Source organism: Trichosurus vulpecula, chromosome 3 (genome assembly GCF_011100635.1).
Source record: "Trichosurus vulpecula isolate mTriVul1 chromosome 3, mTriVul1.pri, whole genome shotgun sequence".
NCBI classification, from domain to species: Eukaryota; Metazoa; Chordata; class Mammalia; order Diprotodontia; family Phalangeridae; genus Trichosurus; species Trichosurus vulpecula.
The window spans coordinates 211,196,420-211,224,193 of record NC_050575.1 but is presented as its reverse complement, the minus strand read 5'-3'; the positions used below and the strand labels follow the sequence as shown (position 1 = coordinate 211,224,193).

Sequence of the window (27,774 nt, the reverse complement as noted above, 5' to 3'; positions counted from 1 at the left end):
CTTGAAGGGGTAGGTAAAGTGGGGGGGTGAAGATAAGGTAACAGGGATAGGATAAAAAGAGTCTGAGAAAGAAAATAGTGAGTAAAAATAAGGAGGGAAATTTACAAATAGTAATTATAACTTGTAATGTGAATGGAATGTTTATAGCAGCTCTTCTTGTGTGGCAAAGAACTGAAAATTGCAGAGATCCCCATCAATTGGGAAATGGCTGAACAAGTTGTGGTGTATGGTTGTGATGACATACTACTGTGCTAAGAAATGATGAGCTCAATGATCTTAGTAAGACATGGAGAGACATTTCTCTGAAATGACGAAGAGCAAGGTAAGCAGAACCAAGAGAACACTGTATACAGTAACAGCAATATTATTTTAAGAATGACTTTGAGCAACTAAATCATTTTGACTATTATAAATACACAAATTAAAATAAAGGACTATGAAGAAAGACACTGTCTGCATCCAGAGAAAGAACTGATAAGTAGATGCATGGAATAAATACATATATATATATATATATATATATATATATTTGTGTCTAATGGTAGCCACTCCATGGGGTTGGGGGAGGGAAGGAAAAAAAAAAGAAATTTACATGATCACTTTGTTCCATATTTGGAGAGAATAGCAAGTTGTACATGGTAGATTTGCAGTTTCATGTGCAATCATCCTATTTATTGTACTATGTTATGGAAATGCTTGTTTTGTTCCATGAATTGAAAATAAAATAAATTGTTAAAAATCATTCATCAGTGTATCTGTTTTCTCACAGCCTTCTCAACAATTGTCATTTTCTTTTTCGGTCATTTTTGACAATTTGATGGTGATGATATGGAACTTCAAAGTTGTTTTAATTTGCACTTCTCTATTAATAATTTGGGACATTTTCCCTATGACTGTTGATAGCTTGAATTTTGTCCTGTGAGTACAGCCTGCTCATATTCTTTGACCTTTCTAGTTTTATTTATCAATTCACTGGATTTTTTCTCTCTCAATTTTGTTCATCTCTCTTTTTTAAAAAAATTGTTTATTTATTTTTGGTTTTCAACATTCACATCCATAAGCTTTGGAGTTCCAGATTTTCTCCCTGTCTCTCCTCTTCTCCTACCCCAACATAGCTCTCTATATACATCCATATTAAACCTATTTTCACATTAGTCATGTTGTAAAGAAGAATTAGAACCAACAGGAGAAACCACAAGAAAGAAGAAACAAAACAAAAAAAAGAAAGCAAGTGATATGCTTTGATTTGCATTCAGACTCCATAATTCTTTTTCTGGATGTGCACAGCATCTTCCATCATGAGTCCTTTGGAGTTGTCTTAGATCCTTGCATTGCTAAGAGATAGGTCCATCATAGCTGCTCATTGAACAGTGTTACTGTTACTGTGTACAACGTTCTCCTGGTTCTGCTCACTTCACTCAGCATCAGTTCATGTAAGTTTTTTTCAGGTTTTTCTCAAGTCTGCCTGTTCATCATTTTTTATAGCAAAATAGTATTCCATTACATTCATATACTACAACTTGTTCAGCCATTCCCCAACTAGTGGGCATCCCTTCAATTTCCAATTCTTGGTCATCACAAAAAGATCTGCTATAAATATTTTTGTACATGTGGGTCCTTTTCCCATTTGTATGATCTCTTTGGGATACAGCCCTAGAAGTGGTATTGCTGGATCAAAGAGTATGCATTTTATAGCCCTTTGGGCATAGTTCCAAATTGCTCTCCAGAATGGCTGGATCAGTTCACAACTCCACCAACAATGCATTATTGTTCCAATTTTCCCACATCTTCTCTAGCATTTATAATGTTTCTGTTTTGTCATGTTAGCCAATCTGATAGGTGAGAGGTGGTACCTAAGAGTTGTTTTGATTTGCATTTCTCTAATCAATAATGATTTAGAGCATTTTTTTCATATGACTATAGCTAGCTTTAATTTCTTCATCTAAAAACTGCCTGTTCATATCCTTTGACCATTTATCAATTGGGGAATGACTTATATTCTTATAAATTTGACTCAGTTCTCTATATATTTGAGAAATGAGGCCTTTGTCAGAAATACTGGCTGTAAAAATTGTTTCCCAGCTTTCTGCTTTCCTTCTTATCTTGGTTGTGTTGGCTTTGTTTGTGCAAAAACATTTCAATTTAATGTAACCAAAATAATCCATTTTGCATTTCATAATGTTCTCTATCTCTTGTCTGGTCATACATTCTTCCATTCTCCCTAAATCTGACAGGTAAACTATTCCTTGCTCTCCCAGTTTGCTTATGGTGTCAGCCTTTATATCTAAATCATGTATCCATTTTGACTTTATTTTTTGAACGTCTGCTTTTAAAACTTTGATTTCCAAATTCTCTCCCCTCTTCCCTCCCCACCCACCCTCCCTAAGAAGGCAAGCAATTCAACATAGGCCATATGTATATCATTATGCAAAACCTTCCACAATACTCATGTTGTGAAAGACTAACTATATTTTGCTCCTTCCTATCCCCATAATCATGACGTGTTCTTTTTAATACTAAAGGAAGAGGCCAAGTATCTCCATATTGATTATAGTAGTTTAATCATTCATTATGAATACTTACAAACAGGGGCAATCTGAAGTGGCTGCTGCTTTTGTGGATCCCCTGTTCCAGAACCCCCAAATGTCCATGGTAATTGTAGAAAGCAGACAAAGGCAAGAGGAACTAGAGAATGCATCTCTACTGATTGGTGGATATTTTTGGTTTTCTGCTTAGTAATGAGCTTGGGAGTTAAGCCAATGTTATGCCCAAACATAAATTTGTGTATTAGTCACAATATTCTTGTTTTGGCTTTCATAGGTCATAGTATCTTAAGTTTTGATTCAGTCTCTAAATTATGATGTAATATCTAAGTTACAATTTGTAAACAGGTCACCATATTTGGGCTTCCACCTTTCACAGAGTTTAAGTTTTTATGGTTTTTCACTTATTACTGTATTTTAGGGCTTTTTTCCAGTTTGAACTCTACAGCCTGTGATTAGTTTCTTCCTGAACTATCTTTCTCCTTGTTCCCTTCCCATCCTCTCTCCCAGTTGCTTACAGTTTCTCCAATGAAATGATGTATTTCTACATCAAACTGTGTGTATATTTTACTCTCCTTTGTATAGTTTAGATGAAAGTGACCAATGTATTTCTATACCAAACTGTGTATATGTTCTACTCTCCTTCATAGTTTTTTTAAACGAATCATTTAAGCAGTTTTTAATTCATTTGAATTCAGTTTTGAACCCAGCCAATACAAATGCACCAGATTCTAAGAATCTGAGCAATTTAATGGGGGAAAAGATTGATATTTTATACAGAAAGACTGTGGGAAGATCTGGATGAGATTAAGAAGTGGCAAGTAGCCTGGGATGGGCCAGGTGCAGACAATGGAGGGAGTTAAGTGGTCAAAGAACCACGGGTGAAAGTGAAGTTAAAAGGATTACTGGCTGGGTTGGGCCAAATGCCTTAAGCAAATAAATGCCAGAGATCTGGGTTCAGAGGCTTTGGGGTCCAGGTCCTAAAGACATGGTCTTTTCTTTTTAGGGGTCCATCATTAGCACCCCATCACTCCAATCAGAGGAGAGAGGCAAGTGAGGGTGCTTAGAAGGTGCTGAGTATCAAGAACTGAGTCCATATGCATGATGATATGGTTTGATGAGCTTATCCTGGAGAAGGTGTGATGTTCAAGTTGTTGAAACTAAGCAGAGCCTTGAAGAAAAATGAAGGATAATCCTCATACATGGTACTACATTTCCTGACTCTGTATATATGTGCATGTTGCCCCAAATCATCCCCCAGGCCTGAAAAGTTCTCCTTTATTATCTTTGACTCCTGAATTCCCTGGCTTCCTTCAAATCCCACCTTTTACAGAAAGCCTTTCCTAGTCCCTCAACTGCACGTACCTTCCTTTTAAGATAACTTTTAATTTAGACTGTATATATTTCCTCTATATAGTTTAGATGAAAGTAAGGTTAAGGGTGATGACTAGTGGCCCCCTCTCTCCAATCCCTCCTTCATGTTTTTAGTCTTCTTGCGTTGGTTGGTTGGTTGTTGTCCTTTGATAATCATTTAATATCAATTTAGTAACCCCAATAAGGGCCAGAGCCTGAACTAATCAACCAGAGGAAAAGTTTGACCTAACAACTTCTTTGTTCTCTGAGCAAACTCAGAGAATATTTCTTCCTATGTCAACAAGCCCAGATGGGGCTGACTTAAGAACATTCTTCCCTCTGTTCATGGCCATTAAGGATGAGACTCTTAACCTGAGACACTATCTGGTATAATGAGACTTTTCCTTATCTTGGCATTTTATGGACATATACTCTGTTATGATATGTTAATGGTAAAGAAAATACAGATGTCCTGGATCATAATTTCAATGGACATTTTGTCAACTCTCTCATTTTACTGCATTCACAACCTATGCAATTAAGAAATTCCTTTCTTATACTGTGATTAGACATACATGGAGGTCATAAATTTTGAGTGACACAGACATGCTGAGTTGGGACTTTCCTGAAATGCATTTAAGCTTTCTCATTCTTTTGTTCAGGCAGTCAGAACTTATGCTCTGGCTCCTTGTATGAACAAGTAAGCAATAAACAATATGAATTTACATATCATGGTCTGAAGCTGGATTTGAATTTAGATCTTCCTGACTCTAGGCCCAGTGCTCTATCCACTGTACCACCTAGCAGTCTTCATCCTTGTATAGTCCCTTCCAATTGCTCAAATGCATTTACTGTTTTATGCTTTTCTTGAACACTGTATTTGCATTTCAAAATTTCTACTCAGCTCTGGGCTTTTCACCAAGAGCTTAGAAGTCTTCTACTTCATTAAAGATTCCCATTTACCCTTGTAGGACTACAGATAACTTTTTTTCTAGATAAGTTATTCTTGGTTGTAAACTTTGAATTTTGTTATTTTTGCCCTTTGTTCTTGAATGGAGAGGATGCCATGACATGCAAGTAAATTCAATTTAAGTGAGGGAGGGCTATGCAAAGTTACCAATCTCACTTTCTCCTCCAGAGCCATCTGGGTCCAGTGGCCAGATACACAGCGGGACTACTGGAGATGACTCCAGATGCAGTGAAAGACTTTGGCCTTTTAAAGCTAAGGTCTTTAGCAGGTCTCAGTTTGACTGAGGCAATGGCCATTCAGTAATTAAGGCTAGGTGAAAAAAAAAAGCAGATAATGGCCTTTTTAACCTAGTTAACCTTTTAACCTAGTTCAGGAAAAAAAAAAAAAACCAAACTGGGAGGGGAAGACCCTCAGTGTTTCTGGCCAAAATAGAAACAGTTCCTATTTACATTCATTGTGAGTAGTAGGAGCTGCCCCACTGGCAGTTGGTCAATATAGCTCTATTTCTTCTCCCCTTCTGAAATGTCACAAGATTTCTTGGGGTTTACAAGATAGATTTCTTTCTTAAGGACTATGCCTTAAACTCAAATCACTCTGGTTCTGATTGGCCAAAAATGGTCCCAGGCCAAACCCCACTTGGTCATTGTTTGAACCTTGAATTTTAGCTCTTTGGGATATCATGTTCCCAATTCTTCTCTCTTTTATTATGGCAACTGTCAAATATTCTGAGATCTTGACTCGGGCTCCTTGGTTTTTGAACTCTTTCTTTATGGATGTTAAAGAGCATTTTTTCTTTGGTCTGGCAGTTCTAGATTTTGGTATAACCTTCCTAGATGGATGAATTGACTGGTTGTTTCTATTTTCACCTTGACCTTTGGTTCTAATAGTTCTGGGCACTTTTCATTCATATTTTCTTGAGAGATGGTACCCAGGCTTTCTTTTTGGTTGTGGCTTTCAGGTAGTCCAGTGATTCTTAATTTTTTTTTCTCTGTTATCTGTTTTTCAGGTCAGTTTTTTTTTATAGGAAACAGCTTACATTTTCTTCTTTTGTAAAAGTCTTTTGACTTTGGTATAGTATTTCTTGTTGTCTCTTGCAGTCAATGATTTTTGTTTGGTCCATTTTCATCTTTATGATAGTCTGTTACTTCAGGAAGGTTTTATTCCTCCTGTATTAAACTGTTTATTTTCTAAGTCTTTCCTTTGGTGCTCCTATTTCTTTCCAAATTCTTTCCTTTAGAGCTCTCATTCCATTTGTATTATCATTATTAAACTCTTGCTTCATTTATTCCAGGAATTCTAGCTGACCTTGTGGTCAAGCTGTATTTTTTTGTTTGAGGCTTTGTTTGTAGATGTGGTGTTGTTTTTCTTTTCTTCTGGGTTTGTGTCTTGGGAATCCCTGGACCCATAATATTTTATTATCAATGTCTTCTTTTGTTTACTCATTTCTCCAGCTATACTTCCTGAATTGGGGCTTTGTGTCCAGGCCAGCCTCTGAGCACACCTGGAGGGAAGGGTAGGGCCTTGTTTAGTCCTGATCTATTTTTCCTGGGGTACTGCTGTTATTTCCTCTGGGGACTAACCATTATGTTCTTCAAAAATCTTGGGACAGCTTAAGCTAGCAAGCTGCAAATGTTCAGTACCTTAAAAAGTCTACTCAAAGGCATGATCTGATTACTACTTTCTAAATCTTAAGCTTTGCAGGATCTGGATTCTGGTTCAGGGCCTGGGCAACACAATGGAAACTTCCCCCTGGTCAGAGCTATAGCAGATACTTGCTGGCTCTATTAGCCCTGGACAACATCCTAGAAGGCTCTCTGACCCCAGTTTGATTTAAGAGAAAGAGATCTTCAAGACTGCCACTGCCCCAGTACACAGAGCACCACTTTGGATCAATGCACTATAATGCCCCAAGACCCCAGTCTATAATTACAGTGCCAGAGCTGCAGGCTCATCCTTTGTCCATGCTCCCTGTGCTGGGCAAACAGCTGTAGCTCCATCCCTGGTTCTAAGATGCTAGAAGACTTCCATTTGGGTCTTTTTGGATCTATTCTCTCCACAGTGCTGACAGGCCTCTGGCTGTGGTGTGTCCCTTTGCCAACCTGAGGTGGAAAAATGCCCCACTGCAGTTTCTCTTTGGATTTCCCAATCACCACTTGGTCTGGTGCTCTTGCTTACTCTTTGGTGGAGGAGTTGTGTAAGGGAGCTAGACTCTATTGCTTCCTGTCAACCTGCCATCTTTAATGGTCCTACAGTAGCACTTGTTTTTTTGGAAACAAATTTTCAATGATAACCACCAAATTCTGGGGAAAAAATCCTTACATTTCTTGTGGGTATGGACAATTCAGGCATGTTTCTGCCTTTTAAGGTTCAGAATTCACATTTTATTGAGACATGTGATCCACATTGACTAATAATTTGGAGGTGTTGAAATACTAGCACTTGTCAATTGACAGTTTCAGACTAACTTCCTCTATTCCAGCGAGACCCATAGTTTAAGGATCACTGAAGGGGTCACGAGTGGAAAAAAGTTTAAGAAGCCCTGCTTCTTAACTACAATCTAGTTAATATAACACTTTTAAGCTGTCTTTCCTCACATTCTTCCAGCAGTTTTCTAAAGACATGAGTCATCTGGGTACACTATCACTTTCAGGTAATTCATGTCTCCCACTACTTCCTTCATTAGTTGTTGGAAAGTGGCGGGAACAAAGATGTCTTGGGATATGTGCTCAAACTGGTAAAATACATTTGGACAAATTATCTTCTCCATCTCCCTTTGTCATAGGAATCTGAGATTATCTATTGTATAATCTATTGTACCTATCTCCCAAGATAAAATGAGATATTTGTAAAGTGTTTTGCAAAACTTGAAGCACTACATGACCACTAGTTATTATTAATATAACACCAAGAACCACTGACTGCCTAACATATCTTGGACAGTATGATGTAATGGCCCATTCTGATTCTTTTACTCAAAGTCCAGTAGTTGACATGAGGGGCCATTTCCAGTTGTCCTGCTCTACATCTTGCCACTGGATCCAGATGGCTCAAGGAGAAAGTGAGGCTGGTAACCTTGCACAGCCCTCACTCATTTAAATCCAAGTCCATTACAAGTCATGGCATTATTTTCCTGATGTCATAGTCCTCTTCAAGAATGAAGGACACACAACAGTAGTCTACACAATTCACTTTTTCCTATTTTTCTTCCATTCTATAAGTAAAGCACACAGACTCTGATGATGGTACTGAGCAGTGGGTCTTTAAGATTATCTCTGAGTTGTAATGGGTTATATTTGACTAAGATCCCTGATAGTTTATGTCTGAATGAGACATTTGTAGGTCATTCAATGGTTAACAAAGAGACTATTAGTTAGCCAAAGATATTGTTCCTATCTCAGAGGTCATTCATCATAGATAAAGGAATCTTCCCAGATTGTTTCTGAAATGGTCAGGATGACTCCTGTGGGTTGCTCTTAGGTACATCCCATGCCCTACTTATGCTGTGAGAACACAAGTGTCATTTTTGAACTTCTAATTCAATTGATCTCTGGTAGTGGAGAATAACAAAGTGCAATTTCTTGTGATCCACTTCTGAAACTAAAAAGCCATTGTGATGTTCACTGTCATCACTTACCTCTATTTTTCTGTTGACTTCTGCTTGAGCTTCATGGGTGATCAAAGTACGCAGGTATTGAGTCCTTGCTTATCATTTGCAGCATCTTGTTAGTACCTTGAATTGATTGGAATTAGATCCAATCAGTGCTTATGCTCCATTGCTAGATGGTGGCCAGAGCCATGGTGTCCATTGTCCCACTGACACCAATAACTTCCTTGGAAAATTTCAAACTCAGGTAAATATATCCCAGATTTGGGTAGCTTTTGTCACTCAGTTCTCAAAGTCTAAGCCCTTTCAAAGGCGATAAAAGTAATTTTCTCAAATACTTTATAGAATGGAATATAATGGTCACTTGTATTCCACTGCTGAGAAAGCAGTGATCCTAGATCCTCAATCTTCAATATCTCCTCTTTTGGGGATTGGGGGCAGGGTGGCCTGAGTCCAGGTGGAATAGACTCATAAAGAGTAAATGATAAGGTCATGCTTACTACTTTTGGACCTGGAACAACCTCTTTCGCTAGCACTATCTCCTTTTCCCAATGCTGGTCATGCAGACCTCAACATCTACACTAATAAAGCTGCATTTTCCTCTTAAGTTTATCCAATCTGCATATGGTTATCTTCTATGGTGTTGACAAAAGATAGTTCTGCCTTTTTGTTGTTGTTGTTTGTTCTTTGTTCTTGAAGAGGACCATGACATCATGAAAGTGATGCTATAACATGCAAGTGAAATGGATTTAAATGAGGGGGAACTGTGCAAAGTCACCAGCCTCACTTTCTCCTCTGGAGCCATCTGGGTCCAGTGGCCAGATACACATCAGGACAACTGGAGATGGTCCCTCTGCCTTTCTAGTAGTCTCCTGATAGACAATATCTGTGTATCAGGCTATCAGGGTATGTATTCCTTTGTCCCATTACCTTTACAAGTAGAATGATTTTGTCTGTAGTTCCACCTGTGACCAGATTGCTTTCCCAACACTCCCCGCCAGGCATCATCAAATGTCATCTGAGGGACCAGAACTTAAGCTCTGGAGTGAGCACCTCCCCCTAGGACCTTGGGGGCTTCACACCCACATCGACTTAGCACCTAATAGCTAGGGGTTTGGGGCCTACTTGGGAGTGAAGATATAATCAGACCTCTCTTCACTGGCCCCACCTGGAGCCCCACCTTAGTTACCAATTCACACCCATATAGGCTTAGCACCTAATAGATAGGGGTTTGGGCCTGGAGCTTAGCACCTAGTAAGACTCAATCAAAGACACTTAATTGATCATTTTAAAACAGTAAGAAAGTCCCAACTTAACTGATATTACAAGTGGGCATAAATCACAAGTGTACATTATAAAACTATTAATTTTCATTTTTGTTTTTTTCTTTTAAAAAATGTTGACCAAGAATCAGTGATCAGGATTCCCTATTCACCACACATATTGGACATACCAGACATCTCTCTCATTCTGTTCACTCTCATAGATGCATGACTCCCACTACTGTAGAAGCTGCTGTTCATTTCTCCTTGGCTCCTTATGTAATGTTTGATTGAAAATCACTGCAGTTGTCCTATAAAACCTGGTTCTATCTGCTCATGCTCTTTGACCACCATAGCCTTCTCCACAACCCTGACTTAGCTGCTAGCTAGCTGGGCCACTATAACTGGACTGGTTTGACACACCTATGCCTTCTAGCATTTGGCTACCCTAAGTATACTGCTTGCTCCTGCTGTAGAATTCAAGAAGAGTTCCACGTATCTGTGCTATAAATTTGCTTTGTCTTTTGACATAGCTGCCACAGCATCTTCACGACTATCAAGTTCAACATCTGCTTTCTCCAGTCATCTTGCCATCAGGTCCAATTTTAATGAGTATCCGAACAGGGTTCTACAAGGTAATTCTCTCATGTGCACACAATGGCCTGTTGTACTCTGGAAAGTGGACCCACCATCTCCATATCTATGATCAGACATTCCTGAAAAACAGTAATTGAGGTCTCTTCCAAATCTATCTGACCCATTACAGTCACTGTAGTAATCTTAGCCTCCATACTCTCCACCATAGGTACCACACCTCATTTTTTCAAACCCAGCTTCTGTACCAATGTTCTTATAGCTTCTGCCAGTCATAGGCTTGTCATAAGGACCTGGCCAATGTGCAGATATTAGCTTTCAGAGAAGATCATAATTGGTATGAGCTTCTACTCAGCTGCTCTTGAAGATTTCAAAGCCTTTTCAGCTACTTCCTGTGAAGCTAACCATATGAAGGCCTCCTCCTGTATAACCAAATGGGAGTCCTCTAAGGCACACAAAGCCATCACTGACAGTATCAGGACTACTTGGACCAATATGCTTCAACACCCAATCCATTTCAATGTTCTTTGACTTGAATACTTCAACAATCTGTGTCCCATAGTTTTTCTGCTTTTTTTTCTCGTGCCAAATTGACTTTATCTTTTGATTCAAATTCAACAAATGCTTCTCCACTTGGTCTGTTTTCTCAGGTATAGCTAAAACAAGTACCTGATGCCCCATTTTGAATTTTGCATTCCAAGAAGAATGGTTGGACTTCACTGGCTGCGCAGGACAAAAATATGGAACACTTCATGAATTTGCATGTCATCCTTGCACAGGGGCCATGCTAATCTTCTCTGTATTGTTCCAGGTTTAGTATACATGCTGCTGAAGCAAGCATTGTCACTAGATTTCTTAGGAGCACTTGGTGTTGAATTTGTAGTATAGCACCCTCGCTTTACATCTGTGGCCCATCTACAAAAAAATGGTCCTGAGCAAGGCTGAGTCTTCCCAAGGCATATACTATTAGCTTTATACTTATGCTCTACCTTATCGACTGTTTCCAACAACTGGTTGAAATTTGGTGAAAACTATAGGAGATAAGTATCTACTAGACAGCATTCTATCTCTTTATCAGCATTTTATCTATCAAACCTCTGTGTAGATGGGCTGAACTGCTTCTGTATCAGTCTCTGTAACATACATGTAAATGTAACATTCACATCACACATTACAAACTCAGAGGGGATTTCCCTCTGATCAATTGAACGTGGCTAATACTTGCAATGGTGTCTTACCACCAAAAGATCTCTCTAGTTTTTGCAAGTAGGTTTACTATGTGATCCCAGGTTTGTTGTCATCAGGCCTTATATAATCCAAAAGTCTGTTCCTCTTTTCTATCTCATATCTTTGCCAAATCCTGTAATGATTCTGATGGGTGATCTAAGCTTGCCATGTTCTTTCCCCAAGAGAATATAGTTCCTCTCCAAAAAAGATTACTTGGGCCACCATCACCCTCTACTATAAAATATCTCACTTCAGCCCTACCTTTAGCTTAGGGTTCTCTTTCTGGCTTAGAGATTCTAGCTTCTGCCTTCCCCATGGGTCAGGTTTCTCTTTTTGGTCCAGACCACAGGAGCACTTTCTCTTTCTGGCTTAAGTACTCTTCTCATTTCCCTTTCTGTTACAACCCCTTTGTTCAATTCGGCCTTTACTCTCCTGACCAACTCTTCCTACTCCTCCTTAGGAGGAATTCTGGAGACTAGTTGTTGTCTACTACTGCTAGAACATTAAAGGCTTTTAAAATGATCAAGTGGATCAAATAATTTACAGAGTACTGAGTGATCTCCCAATCCTAACCTTGTAAACCACATCCCTCGACTCTATCACACTTCCTCTCAATGATTTTATAATGTCTATGTTTTTTATGTTCTGGGTCCATTCCTAAAATCTGGAGACCCTTTGCATCTCTACTTCTATAATATGACAATATATTTTGATCAAATAAGACCCCTTCTGTTTGAGAGATTGATCTAAGAGGACAGTATTCAACAAACAGAAAATGCTCAAGTAAGTACTAAACATGAAATATATTACGATAAGGCAATGCTGCAAGTGATACTTAGCAAATAATAAGTAAAGCAAGTAAGCAAAGTAGTAGTAATATGATAGCAAGAGAAACTTCATTCATAAACCAACAACAGATAAGACATCTAATAAATCAAAAGTTATTGCATATACACTTTCTTATCAGAACATGTTTAATGCAACAATTAATAGCAATGAAACAGGTACTTTGCATTTATAAGCAGTTTATAAATGCATCTGATTGCTTTCTAGAAGACTACCAAAGAAGGTGCTTAAAAGGAAAAACGGAGTTTAAAGTGGCAAAACTGAAAATAAAATAGCAAAACCAAAATTAAATATTGAAAGTAATTTCTTTGAGAAATTCAGAGCCAACAAAAATCAATGCATAAACATTTTGATGATCAAAAATAAGGGCATCAGAAAAAAAGAAAAAAGTTTCCCATGTGGAGAATATTCAGTGTCACCACTGCTATGCCTCCAGAATATTAAAAAAAACAAATTTTCAAGCTCCCGATAATAGCGCCAAAGGCTAATTGATTAACCACCAGGCGGAACTGGCGAGCAAGGCAAGGGATCTATCTTTGGAAATCAAGGGAATTCCTTTCGGTCCTTTGCAAGGGCAGTGCTGCCTAGCCAATTCGCTTCCCTTCTTTTAAACCTTCCTGTCTTTGTCGGATTGAAAAATGGCTATCCACCCTGTTCGCTTGCTTCTCGCTCCTGCCTACCTGGGGTATCTTCCTGAAGATGTTTCTCTCTCACTCTTCCGGGGCACTCATTCAAACAACTAATAAACACTCATTTTTTAAATACGTAGCAATAAACTCCCAGTTTGTTCCCGTAAACCCTTAAACTGAGTTTTCAAAACCTTAGTACTTTAGATCTCCATCCCTTTCCAGTTATGCATAATAAGCAGGGTCAGAATTAAATGGATTTTGTTTAAAAATTCTAAATTGGAAATAATAGGCAAGGCCAAGCAAGTTTGTACAGGCAACTTTCATAGGTATCAGGGAAGAATGTAAGTTGTTTTCCGTTAAGAGGTAGGAGGGATTACGGGCTCCCGCAGAGAGGCTGGAAGAGAAGCAGCTAAGGTGCCATTAACCCAGAGAAATGTCTCTCACTGACCCAGGGCTGTTGAATTTGGGAGCTCTCCTCGCTGGACCCCTCCCCTACGTGCAGCACTGGATGGACCGACCCATCTCCAGCATCCTCCTCCCTGCCCACTCCTGCTGGCCAGACCCTCCAGCAGGCAGGTCCTCAAGGCTTATCTTTCAGGAGCTGCTCCCGCCTTCGAAGGCTTTCTGTAGCTTCCCACCAAATCCGAGCCTGGAGCCCCCTTTTGTGCAACTTCCTTCCCCCTTCTGTCCCAGCTCTGGCCCCACCAACCGCCACTCCCTGGACCACAGTGTCTGGAGAGAAGAAACATTCGCTTAGGAGAGACCCGTTCTATTTAACTAAAGAACGAGGAAGAAGAATAAGCACTCAGTACGGGGATCTGTGAAAGGTCGAGAAGGGCAGCGCGCATGTGCAATGCTCCCCACCCATCCAGCCCCGCAAAAGACTACAGTTCCCAGACGACCTTTCCAAAGGAGGCTAAGATGCATTCAAAGGATGGATCCATAAAGGCTTAGCCCTGTTTCCTAATGGAATCAGTAGGAGTCCAGGATACAAGTCACGCCCTTCGGCCTGAGGTTGACTCCACCCCATTCCCCTAACAGCCAATCAGAGATCCGAGCGCTGGGAGTCTACGGCAGACCCCGAAGTGTCCCGGGGTATCTGTAGTAACGAGACGTGGCTGCATCCCCCTACGTCATCCGTCCGCGACCAGGGTGGTCCAGGCCGCGCCATCTTCGAACTTGGACTTCCGGTCGGGCTTCGGTGGTTGGTGAGTGTACGGCATCAGCCTCCGCGCGGCCCGAGGACAGCGCCTCATGCTCCCCGCCTCCCCTGTGTAGCGGGGGAATGATGGCTCCCCCCTGCTCCGCTTGCCAGGAATAACACAGGCCTTCCTCTCACCCCCCTCCCCGCCTCCGCGGGCGCCGCCGCTCCCGCCCCCAGCTCCCTCTGTGGTAACGCCGCCGCGGCGCGCGCATCCCCACCCTTCGTTCCCGGGCGGCGCGCGCCCGTCCCTCGGGAGCCGCACCGCGTGGCCCCTGACCCCTGACCCGTGACGTGCCTCCCCTCCTGCACCCCGGGGGCCCGGCCCGATCAGAGCGGTGGCTCCTGGCCTTCGCTCCTCCCTCATGGCCTGCCAGAACTAACGGGGCCCTGGGATCCACCCCTTCCAACCCGGCCTTTTGACAAACGGGGTGACCAGAGAAGGGATAGGACATCACAGGATCCCGGACCGAGGCCTTCAAGGGCCCCAAAAGGTCATCTGGTCCAACTCCTTCGTTTTATAGAGGAGGAAACTAAGGCTCAGAAAGGGGAAGTGGCTTTTCTGGGCTCTCACGGCAAGTTTGCTGCCGGCCAGGCCTCTAACCTAACCTTCCTCAGTTTTAGGGTGGGGTACCTGGCGGTGCCCAATGTTCCACGTCATCTGGCATTTATCAAGTGCCCATGATGTAATAGTAATCGCTAGATGTATATAGCACTGAGAGCAATTTGGAAATACCTCACATTATTCTCACATCAACCCTGGGGAGTAGGTGTCCCCATTTTACAGATGAATAAACTGAGGTAGACAGGGGCAGGGGCGGTGCTGATTCCAGGGCCCAAGCTCCATGGTGCTAGATACAGAGACAAAAGCGATGACGGCTAGCACTTACCCGTTGCCTACTGTGTGCCAGGGACTTTACAAATATCACATTTGATCCTCACAACATTCCTGGGAGGTAGGTGCTGTTATTACCTCCTTTTTACTGTTGAGGAAACTGAGGCAGGCAGGTTAAGTGACTTGTCTAAAGTCACACAACTATTAACCTTCTAAAGCCAGATTTGAACTAGTGCATTCCTGTGTCCAAATCCACCATTCTGTCCGCTGCCATTCTATCCCCTAGGTGCCTTAAGGAAACAGTTCTTGCCCTCAAGAAGCTTACAGTCATGGGGGGGGGGCGGTACAGGATGTACATATAAGTGTAAAATAATACCAAATAAAGACAAAATAATTGGGAAAGGAATCAGGAAAGGTTTTTTGGAGGAAGTGACAGCTGAATTTTGAAGAAAGCTAGGGTTTCCAAGAGGCAGAATAAGGAGGTGTTGTGGTCTTGGGGTGCTGGGGACCCCAAAATGCAAAGGTACAGGGTGGGGGTCTGCCTTAAAAGAATTTGATCACTCAAGCCTTTCAGTCCAAGTCATGAGTTTATTAAGACACAGGTTGGGGTGAGCGAAATTCCTAGTGAATCTGTACATTTGATAAGGACAAGACCTACTTTTATGGAGAAAAAGACTGGGAAGATCTGGATTTGATCTAGGAGTGGCAAGGAGCCTTGGGTGGTCTGGAGGTAACAGTGAAGAGCCAGGCTGGGTCAGGGGCCACAATGAAAGGCCTGTTGAAAGGATTTTTGACTGGGATGGGCCCGATGCCTCAGGCAAATGCCAGAGATCTAGGTCTCTGGAATTTGTAGGAAAGTTCAAGAACCCTTTTTTAGGGTTCCCATTGCTCCATCAGCCCCATTAGAGGGAGAGTATTCCAAGTATGGGAGACAACCTGTGCTGAAGCTTGAAGGTAGTGCATGAATTGGCACATTCTAGGAATAGCAGGTAGCCTAGTTTGGCTAAAATGTATAGTTTATATGAGGAAGTAATATATAATCAGGCTGAAAAGATAAGCTGGAACCAAATTGTGAAGGTCTTTAAGTGCCAGATATAATAATTCATATTTTATCTCTGAAGTAATAGGAAACCACTGAAGCAACTTGAACTAGTGAAGTAATATGACATGAGCAAATTTGTGCTTTATGAATATCAGATTGGTCACTATGGATGGATTCAATGGGGAGAGGTTGGATACAGGGAAACAGGTTATCTATAGTCCAGGTGAGATGATGATGACCATAACAAGAGTGGTTGTGGCATGAGTGGAGAGAGTGAGTTGACTGTGAGGGAGATGACTGTTTTGCACATATTTTTGTTTTACTTATCTGTGTTATAGTCTCCCATTAGAGTATACATTTCCTGAGGAGGGGGGGGACTGTCTTCACTTTTGTCTTTGCATTCCCAGATCTTATCACAATGCCTGTCACATAGTAGGTACTGTATTTCCTGGCCTGGGCCCCTTGCATGCCTGGTGGACAAATACATTCTGAGTATAGGCACAGAAAGGTGCCAGGGATCCTCTGACACAACTCAGTTGGTGTTATAGGAATGAGCAACCAAAACCCCTTCTCTTCACTATAAACTGGTAGCACCTTCACTCAGAACCCTTAAATGCCAATATTATAGGTGGTGGTATATTGGCAAATAATAAGAAACCTGATATAAATGCCTTCCAAATCCAAAGTCTAGGTTGGCGATAGGCACAGGTAGCAATACCACACTTTACCCTGTGGAATTCATTCTGGTGCGAAATGTTATCTCGCAAGGATTTTCATAGCTAGATTCTAACGATCCTGTATTAGTCCTTCCCTGAAAGCCTGAACCTGTCTTATTTCAGTCTACTGACTACAGTGGAAAGTGAAGGTGCTTGACTGGGGAGTGAGGGGGTGTGTAGAAGTGGAGTTAGGGTATCAAAGCTAAAAGCAGAGCAATGAAGGAGTTGGTGACTTTGATTTATTTATCATACACATCTGTATGTGCAGGTGTAGCCACTGAAGAGTAATGCTGATGGATGCTGTAGGGGTCGGCTGCGTTACACTGGGAGGGGCCAACCCCATGGGGGAAACTACTGTGACAGAGTCTCCTAGAAAAGAAGTACCAGACCAGCTTGGCTCTGAGGCCCCAACATTTGGGGCTAAGACAACATGTGAGGATAGTTCCATAATGATGCCTTCAATCTCTCTTGGATTTGAGGATCCCTCCAGTAAACAAAGCCACCCGGATACTCTCCCAGAGCCGGAAAATGTCTCCAAACCTGAAGGGCAAGGTATGGAGCCAGTCCCTCCATTTCCTCACCTCAGGGTGAAAAAGAAAACTAATTTTAAGACCTCTTATAGACCTAGAGTAGGGGATGGGGAACCTGTGGCCTCGAGGCCACATGTGACCCTCTAGGTCTTCAAGTGTGGCCCTTTGACTGAATCCACACTTCACAGAACAAATCCCCTTAATAAAAGGATTTGTTCTGTAAGATTTGGACTTAGTCAAAAGGCCACATCCAAGGATCTAGAAGGCCACATGTGGTTGTGAGGCTGCAGGTTCCCCACCCTTGACTTAGAGTATGTTTTTTTTTTCTTTCCTCTTTGTATCTCAGGGAAAGTCTACCAGGATCAAGGCCTGGGCATGGGTGGAGAGGCTCTGAGGCCTGACCCCTTGCCCACAGCCTCTCCTCTTTTTCTGTAGCTGTTCCTTCAGGAATTCCAGAGATCTCAAAGGTGAAGGCTCCAAAGACTGGCAAGAAAAAAGGTGTTCGGACTCGAAGAGGCCCAAAGAAGGGTGGAGTGGGGGCCAAGGGTGACTGCCCATCTACCTTACTGCAGGCCAACCCTCCATCAGGGACCCTGGGATCTGGTCCCCTGGATCAGTCTGGCCCTCCACCTACTACTGTCCCTAAGAAGCGAGGTCGAAAGTCAAAAGCTGAGCTGCTGTTGATGAAATTGTCAAAGGGGTTAGAGCAGCCTGAACCCCCACCTCCACAAAGTCCCCCTGAGAACCCTGAGGCCCCACCAGGGGCACGACCCCGCCGGCGGGCTGCTAAAGTGTGAGAATTGTGGGGCTGAGTTGGGGGGGAATGATGGGGTACAGTAGGAGTGATTTGCCTGATGTGAGAAAGAATAATAATAGGTAACATTTACGTAGCATTGATTATGTGCTAGGCACTGTGCTGAGCACTTTACAATTATTATCTCATTTAAAATAGGCTGTTTTGGGGTAATACCAGAAGACCAAACAGGATTTGGGTAAGCTTCTGAGTCAGAGATGAGATCTTGGTCTGTGTTAAGACTAAAGGTGGAATTTTAAGGGTTGAGATTCTCTTTGTTCAGCAAATACGTCGCTACACCCTTATTGGTTTCTTGTTCTTTATGTTATTTTCTTTTTTATAACTTCCATTCTAACTGCATTCCACTAAAGTTTTCCCATGTCTTGATCTGGGTGGGAACGTAGCATAGATTGAAAAGGTTTTCCCCTGCCCATACCTTTCTTAGTTCTGTTCCCATCTGTACCTTTCTCCCTTCCTCTTTTGGCTTCTTTACCCTGTTGTATTCTGATTCTCTTCCATGGCCCCTGACCTGGTTCTATTCCACAGGGCACTTCTGTACCTTCAGGAATTGGCTGAAGAGCTCTCCTCAGCATTGCCTGCCCCAGTCTCTTGTCCTGAGAACCCTGAGATAGGGGGCCAACCTAAACGGGGCCAGGGCCGTCGGCGGGCAGCCTGGCATGGAGAAGAGGAAGAAGATGATTCAGCACGGGATGCAGACTTTGTACTTCAGGCTGAGATTGAAGAAGGAGAAGAAGAAAGTGAAGCCCCAAGTGAGAGCTCATCTGACTTGGAGCTTACAGCACTTCGGGGGAGTGGCCTTCGTGGGACTGCCTCAGGGGTAACCTGAAAGGGCAACAGGAGACTAAAAGGGATCAGAGCTGTAGCTGTCAGGATGGCCAGGGGCAGCAGGGTACCAGAAGGATAATTTCACAAAAAATAATGGAGTTAAGTAAAAAGGCAAGGAGGCAGAACAAATAAATAAGTGACCAGGAGGTTGGCAGGCAGAAAACTGGGTGGGCCCAATGGGAAAAAAGGGTTACTAGGAAATTGAAGTGTATGAAAATATCTCTCTCCTTTAATCTTTCAGAAACAGAAACAACAATGCCGGGGACTGGCTCCCAATGGGCTTCCAAATTCTATCATGGCTCCTGTTTGGAAAAGCCTCAACCTCACCAAGACCCTGTGAGACCCTGGGGATGGCAAGGGGGAGACACGTGGTAAAGGGAGTGGGAAGAATGGGACATAGAGTGGGAAGCTGAGAGATTTAAAACAGAAAGTGGACCACGAGGAAGTGAAGAAAAGCTAACACTTCAGTGAGGTTATAATGATAGTGGTGACTGAAAGGGAAAACTCTGGACCTTAGTTTCTACTCTTTTCTTGGTAACCCTTTCTCCTGTCCTCCTAGCCGAGAGCAAAGCCATTCACACTGGGAGTTCCCTGAGTGGATCCCTTCAGCTTTGAAGTGGCACTTACTATCTGAAAGGTAAGCCCAAGTGCTGTCCTTTAAGCTAAGGAAGTCACAGGAAGAAAAGGGAAGGCTAGAAAATTACAGAAGGAACATGGGAGGGCTCGAACCAGTGGGGATATAATGTTCCCTTTGTCTTCCTCTAGTGAAGCAGCATCATACTTGCCTCAGGAGCTGAGGTCTCCTCTTTTCTCTGTGCAACGGGAAGGTCTTCCTGAGGATAGCACTCTTTATAGGATAAATAGGTAAGAGGGGTCAGCTTTAGAGTCAGCTTCCATTTCTGCTAGGTGCCAATGGGATAAGGACTGAAAAGTAGCAAATAGAAATGTGGTGGCAATTTGTTCTTCTTTTCCTCACTAGGAAAGGACTAGCTGTCATTCTAGTCCTAGGGGCAGGGATCCTATGACCACAGTGGTCATATGTGGCCCCAGGATTATAGGTCTCCTGTGTGGTGGCTTTAGGGCCAGCACAGATTAGGGTTTGTTCTTTGATATACCTGGAGCAACTGAACACTGAGTACCTTGTAGTAGCTCAGAGCTTTAGGAGCCATGCCAAGTCATCTAGGGCTATGATAGGCTCAAGATTCATTATTGACTGTAGATTAGAACATAATTAGAATTGGGAAGTAGGAGAAGCAAGGTATTGGATGAATGAGTATACATGCTTTAATTTTTTATTCTGTGTTAGACTTTCCCCATTTCCTGATGAATAAGCTCAGTTTCAGTGACCTCACTTTGAATCAGAACTAGTCTATATCCTTCTTTTCCCTAATCCTTGTAATCCAGTTATGTCTTACCTAAGGATACAACCTTGTCTTTTTCTGTAGGTTTAGCTCACTGGCACCACATCCAGAGCGATGGGATGTGTCCTTCTTCACAGGGGGACCACTCTGGGCACTAGAATGGTGCCCAGTACCTGAAGGTGCAGTTGCTTCCCAGTATGTGGCACTATTCTGCAGCCCCAGTATGAATGAAACCCATTCACTGAGCCGGCCTCATGAAGGCCCTGGGCTTCTACAGCTCTGGGACCTTGGGACACTGCAGCAAGAAAGCTGGTGAGGTGGGGCTGGGAACCCTGCAAGAAGAGAGCAGACTGGAATGGGGATGGAGTATAGGGGGACTGGGAAAGCTACAGAAAACTGTGTTAGAGGGACTGGGGAAGAAGCCTCCCCTAAAAGACAAGTTTCTGCTTCATTGAATGTGATATAATGGCAAGGATACTTTCCATTCATTCTCCCTGTTTTATCTTCTCCTTCCAGCCCAAGCAATAAGGCCCACCTTGCCTATGGCATTGCTTGTGATCATGGGTGCATCTGGGATCTCAAGTTCTGCCCTAGTGGAGGCTGGGAGTTGCCCAGCACCACAAGAAAGGTACTTTCTGAATTGTGGAGGAAATGAGGATAGAATTTAGACTCCAAGTTTAGATCCAAGAGGAGTCTAAGTTAGATGTCTGCAAGAGGAGCCCTGAGAGCTCCCAGGGTTGGGTGGAAGTGGGTAGTAGAAGTGAAAGAAGGCTTGTTTGACAGAGTGGGAGTATCTGGATTCTGTGGGAGGTCAGCCAAGAAACAGACATTTTCCAAGAGGGAAATAGAGGCAGAGATGGGTAAGGCAGGAGTCTGAAGATTTGGCTCTTGCCTTGGCCTTATCCAATAGGCTCCTTTCCTGCCCCGGCTGGGTCTCCTGGCTCTGGCCTGTTCAGATGGGAAGGTGCTACTGCTTAGTCTACCCCACCCTGAGGAACTTCTCGCCCTTCAGCCTCAAGGTAAGGGGAACAATAAGGATTTCAGGGTCCTTGGGGAGGTACTAGTCAAAGCACAGGGAACCATAATTCTTGGTTATACCCCCAGTATTCTTTACATACTGTCATCCATCCATATACACTGATATATATGTACATATATCTGCCACTGTATATATAATAACTCACTGTTGGTAATTGGCTGCACATTCTAATTGTAATCCACTGTCTACTTTCACATTGTCTTCCTTCTCTCACTTTCATGGTTAATCAGTTGTGTAAAGCATCTACTGAGGAGAGACAGCCAAAGAGTGTCCTTCCCCTGTCACGTACGGGCTGTGTGACCCTGGACAGGTTGCTTCTCAGTGCCCCATTTAGCCCAGACTAAATGATAAAACAGTTGTCAGTCTACATTGATGGAAAAAGCCCCTCACTAGGAATTCCTGAAACTGTGGGAAATCTTGGGTCTGGCCAAAAAAAAAAATCTGCCAGAGTTGTTGCTAACAAAGGGGATTTACTGGGCTCCTGTCCCATGTTTTCTCTAGTTTCCTGTTTCCCCCCATCAAACCCTGTGTCCTTTCTTGTTCCCTCCTCTTTTGCTATTTTGCCCTCCTGTGGGAGGAGGTAGAGGAAGGTAGAGGGAGGAAGGGTGCCTAAGTCTTAGCCAAAGCAGCCATAAGGAGGTGAGGGATGAAAAATAGAAGCCGTAGGTTATGGAGGACTCCAAGGAGTCCCATGTCTCCTATTCCTCACCATGTCATCTCTCTCTGTCCTCACAGATGCTCTCAAGCCTCCTATCTATAAGGTGAGTAAGGGAATCTCTTTCTATCTGGCTGATACTCCATCTGACCTCTAACCTTCCTTCTTCAAATTGGTCTTCTTGCCAGCTGCTGCTAATTTTCTGGATGTGATTTCGTGCTCTCCTGACTAAAGTGCGCCCTGAGCCTCTTCTGAAATAGATGTTACTAAGTCCCACTCTTCTTTAACCTTACAGGTACAGTGTGTGGCCTCTCTTCAGGTGGGCTCAGTACAAGCAGGGGAGCCTTCTGAGTGTGGTCAGTGTTTCACTCTTGCCTGGATGCCAACACGGCCCCATCAGCATCTGGCAGCTGGGTTCTATGATGGTGAGTGGACACAGAAACAACTTTTAAAATTAAATTTTATTTTATTTTCATATCTGCATTTTCTCTCTTGCACTTGCGCCCCGCTCCCCCAAAACAAACAAACAAACTAACACCACCACATAAACCAGGACCAAAATGTCCAAAAAAACCCTATGTTTCGGTCTGTACTATGAGTCCATCACCTGTCTTTTGGGAGGTGGGCAGTATGTTTCATCTTGAGGCCTCTGGAATTGTAATTGGTCATTGGGTTGATCAAGTTTCCTAAGTCTTTCAAAGCTGTTTATCTTTACAATAATGGTATTATTGTATAAATTTTTCTCCTCATTCTGCTTCTTTCACTCTGTATCAGTTCATTAGAGGCTTCCCAAATTTCTCTGAAACCATCCCCTTCATAATTTCCTACAACACAACAGTATTCCATCACATAAGTATAGCCTAACTTGTTCAGCCATTCCCAAATTGATAGGTACCCCATCAGTTTCCAGTTCTCTGCCATCACAAAAAAAGATCTGTTATAACTATGTTTGTATGGATGGATCCTTTTCTGCTTTCTTTGATCTCTTTGGGGGTAGTACTACTAACTTTTGGGTCATAATTTCAAATTTTTTCCAGAATGGCTACGATTTCACGGCTCCATCAACAATGTATTAACATACCTGTTTTCCCACAACACCTCTAGTATTTTTCATTTTCCTTCTTTGTCAGCTTTGTCAGTTTCGTGTGTGCACGCGTGTGTGTGTATGTGGTGAGACCTCAGAGTGGAACTGGCTTTTTGAGGATGGAGGGCAGGCTGAGAAGTTGTAGCTCTGGTGGGAGGGTTAAGTGTAGCTACTCAGGATGTCTCACATGGGTCTCACTTATTCTTTTCTGATGGTGTTTGGAGATAAGGGAAAGGGCTCAAGGGCCCTAGGAGGGGAGACAGTAATGAGGGATGAGGTCCTGGCCTGTTGTGTTCATAAATAATATCGGTCTCTACCTTAGGCACAATAGCAATCTGGAATCTACCCACCACATCACTGTTGCAGCGTGTTCGACTCCCGGATGGCTCCTTGAAACTCTATCCCTTTCACTGCCTCCCAGCCCATGATCAGGCTGTGCGTTGCCTTCAGTGGTGCAAAGCTAATAGGTACAGAACAGCGGGAGCAAAGGAGATAGAAGATGAATGATGGGACAGGTCAACATTTATGGGATCTGTTGAGTAATGGCCTGCTTTTCAATCTTTTTGTAGTAACTTTCTAGTCTCTGCTGGAAGTGACCGGAAGATCAAATTCTGGGACTTACGACGACCCTACGAGCCTATCAACTGTATCAAACGTTTCTTAAGTACAGAGCTGGCATGGCTGCTCCCTTACAGTGGAGTAACTGTGGCCCAGGACAACTGTTATGCCTCGTATGTAGGGCAGGGAAAAAGAAAGGAATTGGGATTAGAGGGACTAGATTGGGGGCGGGGGCAGTGCCAAGGGTGCTGGGTGTTTGGGCCAAATGTGAGTGAGATTCTGAGGGCTGAATCTGATCTTAAGGCTACATGAGGATTGACATCTTTCTCTCTCTCAAAGCTATGGGCTTTGTGGGATTCACTACATTGATGCTGGTTTCCTTGGTTTCAAGGCCTATTTCACAGCTCCTCGAAAAGGCACTGTCTGGGTGAGTCTTTCCTTACCTTTTATTACTCTAAGTGGGGGTTCTTAACCTAGGGTCCGTGACCTTGCTTTTAAAGATATTTTGATAATTGTATTTTAATTGATTTCCTTTACAATACTTTCTATTTTATTTTATGCATTTAAAAACATTATTCTGAATACGGTTCACTTAACTAAAAAAGAAGCCCATGGTACCAAAAAGGTTAAGAACTCTTGCTGTCAAAGAACTTTTTGTTATTATACAGAGCAAGGAGAGGGACAAGCAGCAGTCTGAGAGGGAAGAGGAGTGTGTTGTATATTTAATAGTCATATACCCCCTTAGGAAGACAGGACTCTGATGCTCATGTCTCGTTGTAGAGTCTGTCAGGCTCAGACTGGCTTGGGGCAGTGGCTGCGGGGGACATGTCAGGGGAGCTCATCGCTGCTGTGCTGCCTGACATGGCCCTCAACCCGATGAATGTCAAGCGTCCAGCTGAGCGCAGATTTGTGAGTATCTCAGTGTCTGATGGATATGCCATCCATGGTTCCTTCAGTCCATCTGCCTTTCCAGCTTGTCTGAACAGAAGTTAATGTAGTTTTCCTTCCAGCTGGGGTTGGTTCAGTGGAGAAAGTACTGGATTTGGGAGTTTAAAGTCCTGGTTTAGTTCTTGTGTGGCCTTGGGCAAGCCATTTATCTTTGGCATGATGTGGTGGGAACGTGCTGGATTGGGAGGCAGAAGACCCAGGTTGAGTCTCAACTCTTACCACCAGCTTATTGTTGGTGTGACCTTGAGCAAATTGCTTCATCTTTCTGGGCTTCAGTTTCAATGAGGGAGCTCTAGGTCCAGCTCAAACCTATGACCTAAATTTATTTTTTTCTCCCATATCTGCACCTTTCCTACCCTAACCTCAGGGGCCCACGAGTCTTACTAGAACTATAATTTGTTTTCCTTTTTCCCTCATCCCGTCTCCAATATTTGGCATCCCAATTCTATAGCCCATATACAAGGCTGATTTGCTGCCCTACTGGGAGGGTTCTGAAGACCAAGATCACCATGCTGCCTCCCCTTTGGTCCCTGGACCTCCCAAGGCCAGAACTTATGCTGAAACAGTTGAACATCACTACCTGCTCTTCAGAGACACAGACCTGGTAAGTTGGGGCCAGCGGGTAGCCAAAAAGTCAGGTAGAAGATGGGGTTTCTGTGGTGAAGGGAATAACTGTGAGGCCTGAGAAGGTCCTTAGTATGAAGACAGTATCCTAAAACTTAAGTTAACACTGCTTAACTACAGCGTGGATTCCAAGATTTGCTTCAAAGAGAACCAGTGCTTCGCATGCAAGAAGGAGAGGGGCGCTCTCAGCTCTGTCTGGATAGGCTGCAGCTGGAGGCTGTTCACAAGGTATGCTCATAGGATCATCAGTTTGGAGATGGAGGGAACTTAGAAGTCATTTAGTCCCAACTCCTCATTTTACAGATGAGAAAACAGACTGAGGCTCAGAGGGGTTTTCCACCCCCTCCTTTCTCCCCCCCTCCCCTATACTCATTCTCATACTCACATTGTTCTGTCCAGCCTTTGGTTTGTTCCTGGGGCCTATAGTTGGTATCAAGGACAAGTAAAGTGTTTAAATAAGTTAATCTCTCCTGGATCCTTTGCCCATGGGGTCTGTTCTATATTAATTCAGAAGCCTGTGCACATTTTCTTTCTCTCTCACAGGTACGTTTCAGCCCAAACTTGGACTCTTATGGTTGGTTGGTTTCTGGAGGCCAGTCAGGACTGGTGAGGGTACACTGTGTTCGTGGCCTTACCTCCCCCTTGGGCCACCGGATGCAGCTTGAGAGCAGAGCCCACTTCAGCGCCATGTTTCAGCCACCCTCCCCACCTCAGGGGCCCAGCTTTCCCCCAACCAACTACCACCTGCTGCCCAACCCGTAGTTTATTGAACATGGAGCCCTGGGGATTCAGAATTCCTTGGTCCTGATGCTACTTAGTAGCTATATGACATTTATAGCTCTGAGCCAAGCAAACTGGAAACTTCCCCAAATTGCAAACCTACCCAAGGCTGACATCTTCAGAATGGTACAGTAGAATTTATAGTCAGAGGACCTGGGTTTGAATTCTAGTTTAACTAGTTATGGTGTATTTGACCTTGAGAAAATCACCTGGGCCTCAGTTTTCTCTTCCATAAAATGAAGGAGTTGGACTAGACCTTGGAGGTTCCTTCCAGCTCTAAATCTACAATGCTGTTAGGCTATAAGGACTGCATCCTCAGGACTCTACAGACTGATCCTGTTCTCCGTAATCACTGCCCCCCCTGCTGGCAGGGGGTGTCCGGATGTGAACTCTAGTCTCCTCGGCAAACACCGCAGAAGCAGCCCTATGTCAGACATGGGGTTGGAGGTCAAATTGCTCATATTGAGCCTGTTGTACTTGGAGGCAGAACTGAGTAAAGGTGCTGAGTGTTTTGGACTCCATCTTGTGTGCTTGTGCTTTGGGAAGAAAGGGGTGGAACAGTTATGGTAAGACTGCCAGGGGTCCTCCCCACAGCTGAACGTGCACCCAGAGCTGTGAGGAATACAGTTCAAATGTTTTATTGCAGTGGAGCTTCTTTTGTGTCAGACCAACAGGGCAAGCACATGGGTGGTACAGGCTCACAAAGATCCAAACATTGCCACACATACTTTAGCTACATGGTGTTGACTGTGGGATCCCCAGGGCTCAATTACAAAGGGTTACATAGAGATGAGGATACCATGTCCGCCCCTTGGGAGTGCCAACACCCATGACCACAATTGTACTCATAGCACAGAAACAGACAAATGACCCAGGTAGCACCAAAGTAACTAGAGTTTCTTCAGGGAGAAGGAGTAATAGAGATTGATCTATATCTGTTCTTTTCAACTATGTGTTGGTTTCTTTGGCTGGTTTTTCTTCTGCCCCTCTGCCATAACTTTGGTTATGCCCAAACAAGGAGTTGAGTGGCAGGAGAAGAGAGTTTAAGGTTCTTATGCCATAGAATGGGAAGAAAATGCCACTACTTAATCTGGGGACTAATGCCTTGTGGAGATATCCCCTCTTGCATGAGTTTTCTAACCAATCCCCTCCAATACCCAAATTCCCAGCTAGCTAACCTCTACCTTAATGTTCCTTCCAGAGGGAATTAGAATCCAGGAACCATTGAAATGGTCCTTTTTCTCTCCCTTTGCTGAAGGAAAGATAAAATTTTTATTATCAATAATTTATCTACTGGCTTTGAAAGACTTAAGAACTCTGATCAAATCATTGACCAATAATGACTTCAGATAAGTGATTTCATGCTTCCCACGTCTTGGCAAAGTGATGATAGACTACAGTTACATAATGAAAAATACATTTTTAGATATGGCCAATGTGTGAAATTTTCATTTGACAGTCCTTATTTGTTACAAAGAAAGGCTTCTTCTGTGGGATGGGGAGATGGTAGGTAGTGATGGTGATGAAAAAAAAAAAGAAAAAAACACAGTAAGAAAATATCTGCTAGTCCCCAGGCCATCCTCCTTTCTCAAGGAGTTTAGTATCTGGTTCACCATTTTCCTTTACTCTCCATCTTCTATGCTAGTACTAGGGGACATCAATATACATGTTGGTATTCATCCAACATCTTAACCAACCAAATCCCATTACCTCCTTCCCCTCAGCCATGTATAG

General features: G+C 43.1%; 1 protein-coding gene, 1 non-coding gene and 1 pseudogene across 2 annotated transcripts; 1 reads left to right on the top strand and 2 right to left on the bottom strand.

Annotated features, from left to right (window-relative positions):
- Positions 1 to 10,007: 10,007 nt before the first annotated feature.
- Positions 10,008 to 11,007, bottom strand: LOC118842380 (annotated as a pseudogene).
- Positions 11,008 to 11,060: 53 nt separating this feature from the next.
- LOC118845241 lies at positions 11,061 to 11,167 on the bottom strand. Its single transcript, XR_005010099.1, has one exon. It is a non-coding gene; the product is annotated as a U6 spliceosomal RNA (small nuclear RNA).
- Positions 11,168 to 14,182: 3,015 nt separating this feature from the next.
- GTF3C2 (general transcription factor IIIC subunit 2) lies at positions 14,183 to 26,556 on the top strand. Its single transcript, XM_036752326.1, has 19 exons — positions 14,183 to 14,236; positions 17,091 to 17,374; positions 17,788 to 18,145; positions 18,692 to 18,983; positions 19,233 to 19,327; positions 19,551 to 19,628; positions 19,757 to 19,855; positions 20,437 to 20,664; positions 20,869 to 20,980; positions 21,263 to 21,371; positions 22,127 to 22,152; positions 22,342 to 22,471; positions 23,453 to 23,597; positions 23,700 to 23,861; positions 24,028 to 24,115; positions 24,469 to 24,597; positions 25,088 to 25,240; positions 25,381 to 25,488; positions 25,804 to 26,556. Exons 2-19 carry the CDS (start codon positions 17,110 to 17,112, stop codon positions 26,020 to 26,022), a joined length of 2,796 nt encoding a protein of 931 aa, XP_036608221.1. The 5' UTR covers positions 14,183 to 14,236; positions 17,091 to 17,109; the 3' UTR covers positions 26,023 to 26,556.
- Positions 26,557 to 27,774: the final 1,218 nt, after the last annotated feature.

What these genes read in the sequence shown, in the direction of transcription:
- GTF3C2 (XM_036752326.1), top strand. Translation starts at nt 17,110, where the DNA reads ATGCTGATGGATGCTGTAGGGGTCGGCTGCGTTACACTGGGAGGGGCC. An exon ending in ACTCTTTATAGGATAAATAG is followed by an intron (nt 19,856 to 20,436) that starts GTAAGAGGGGTC and finishes CTTTTTCTGTAG; the next exon opens with GTTTAGCTCACTGGCACCAC. An exon ending in TCTCGCCCTTCAGCCTCAAG is followed by an intron (nt 21,372 to 22,126) that starts GTAAGGGGAACA and finishes CTGTCCTCACAG; the next exon opens with ATGCTCTCAAGCCTCCTATC.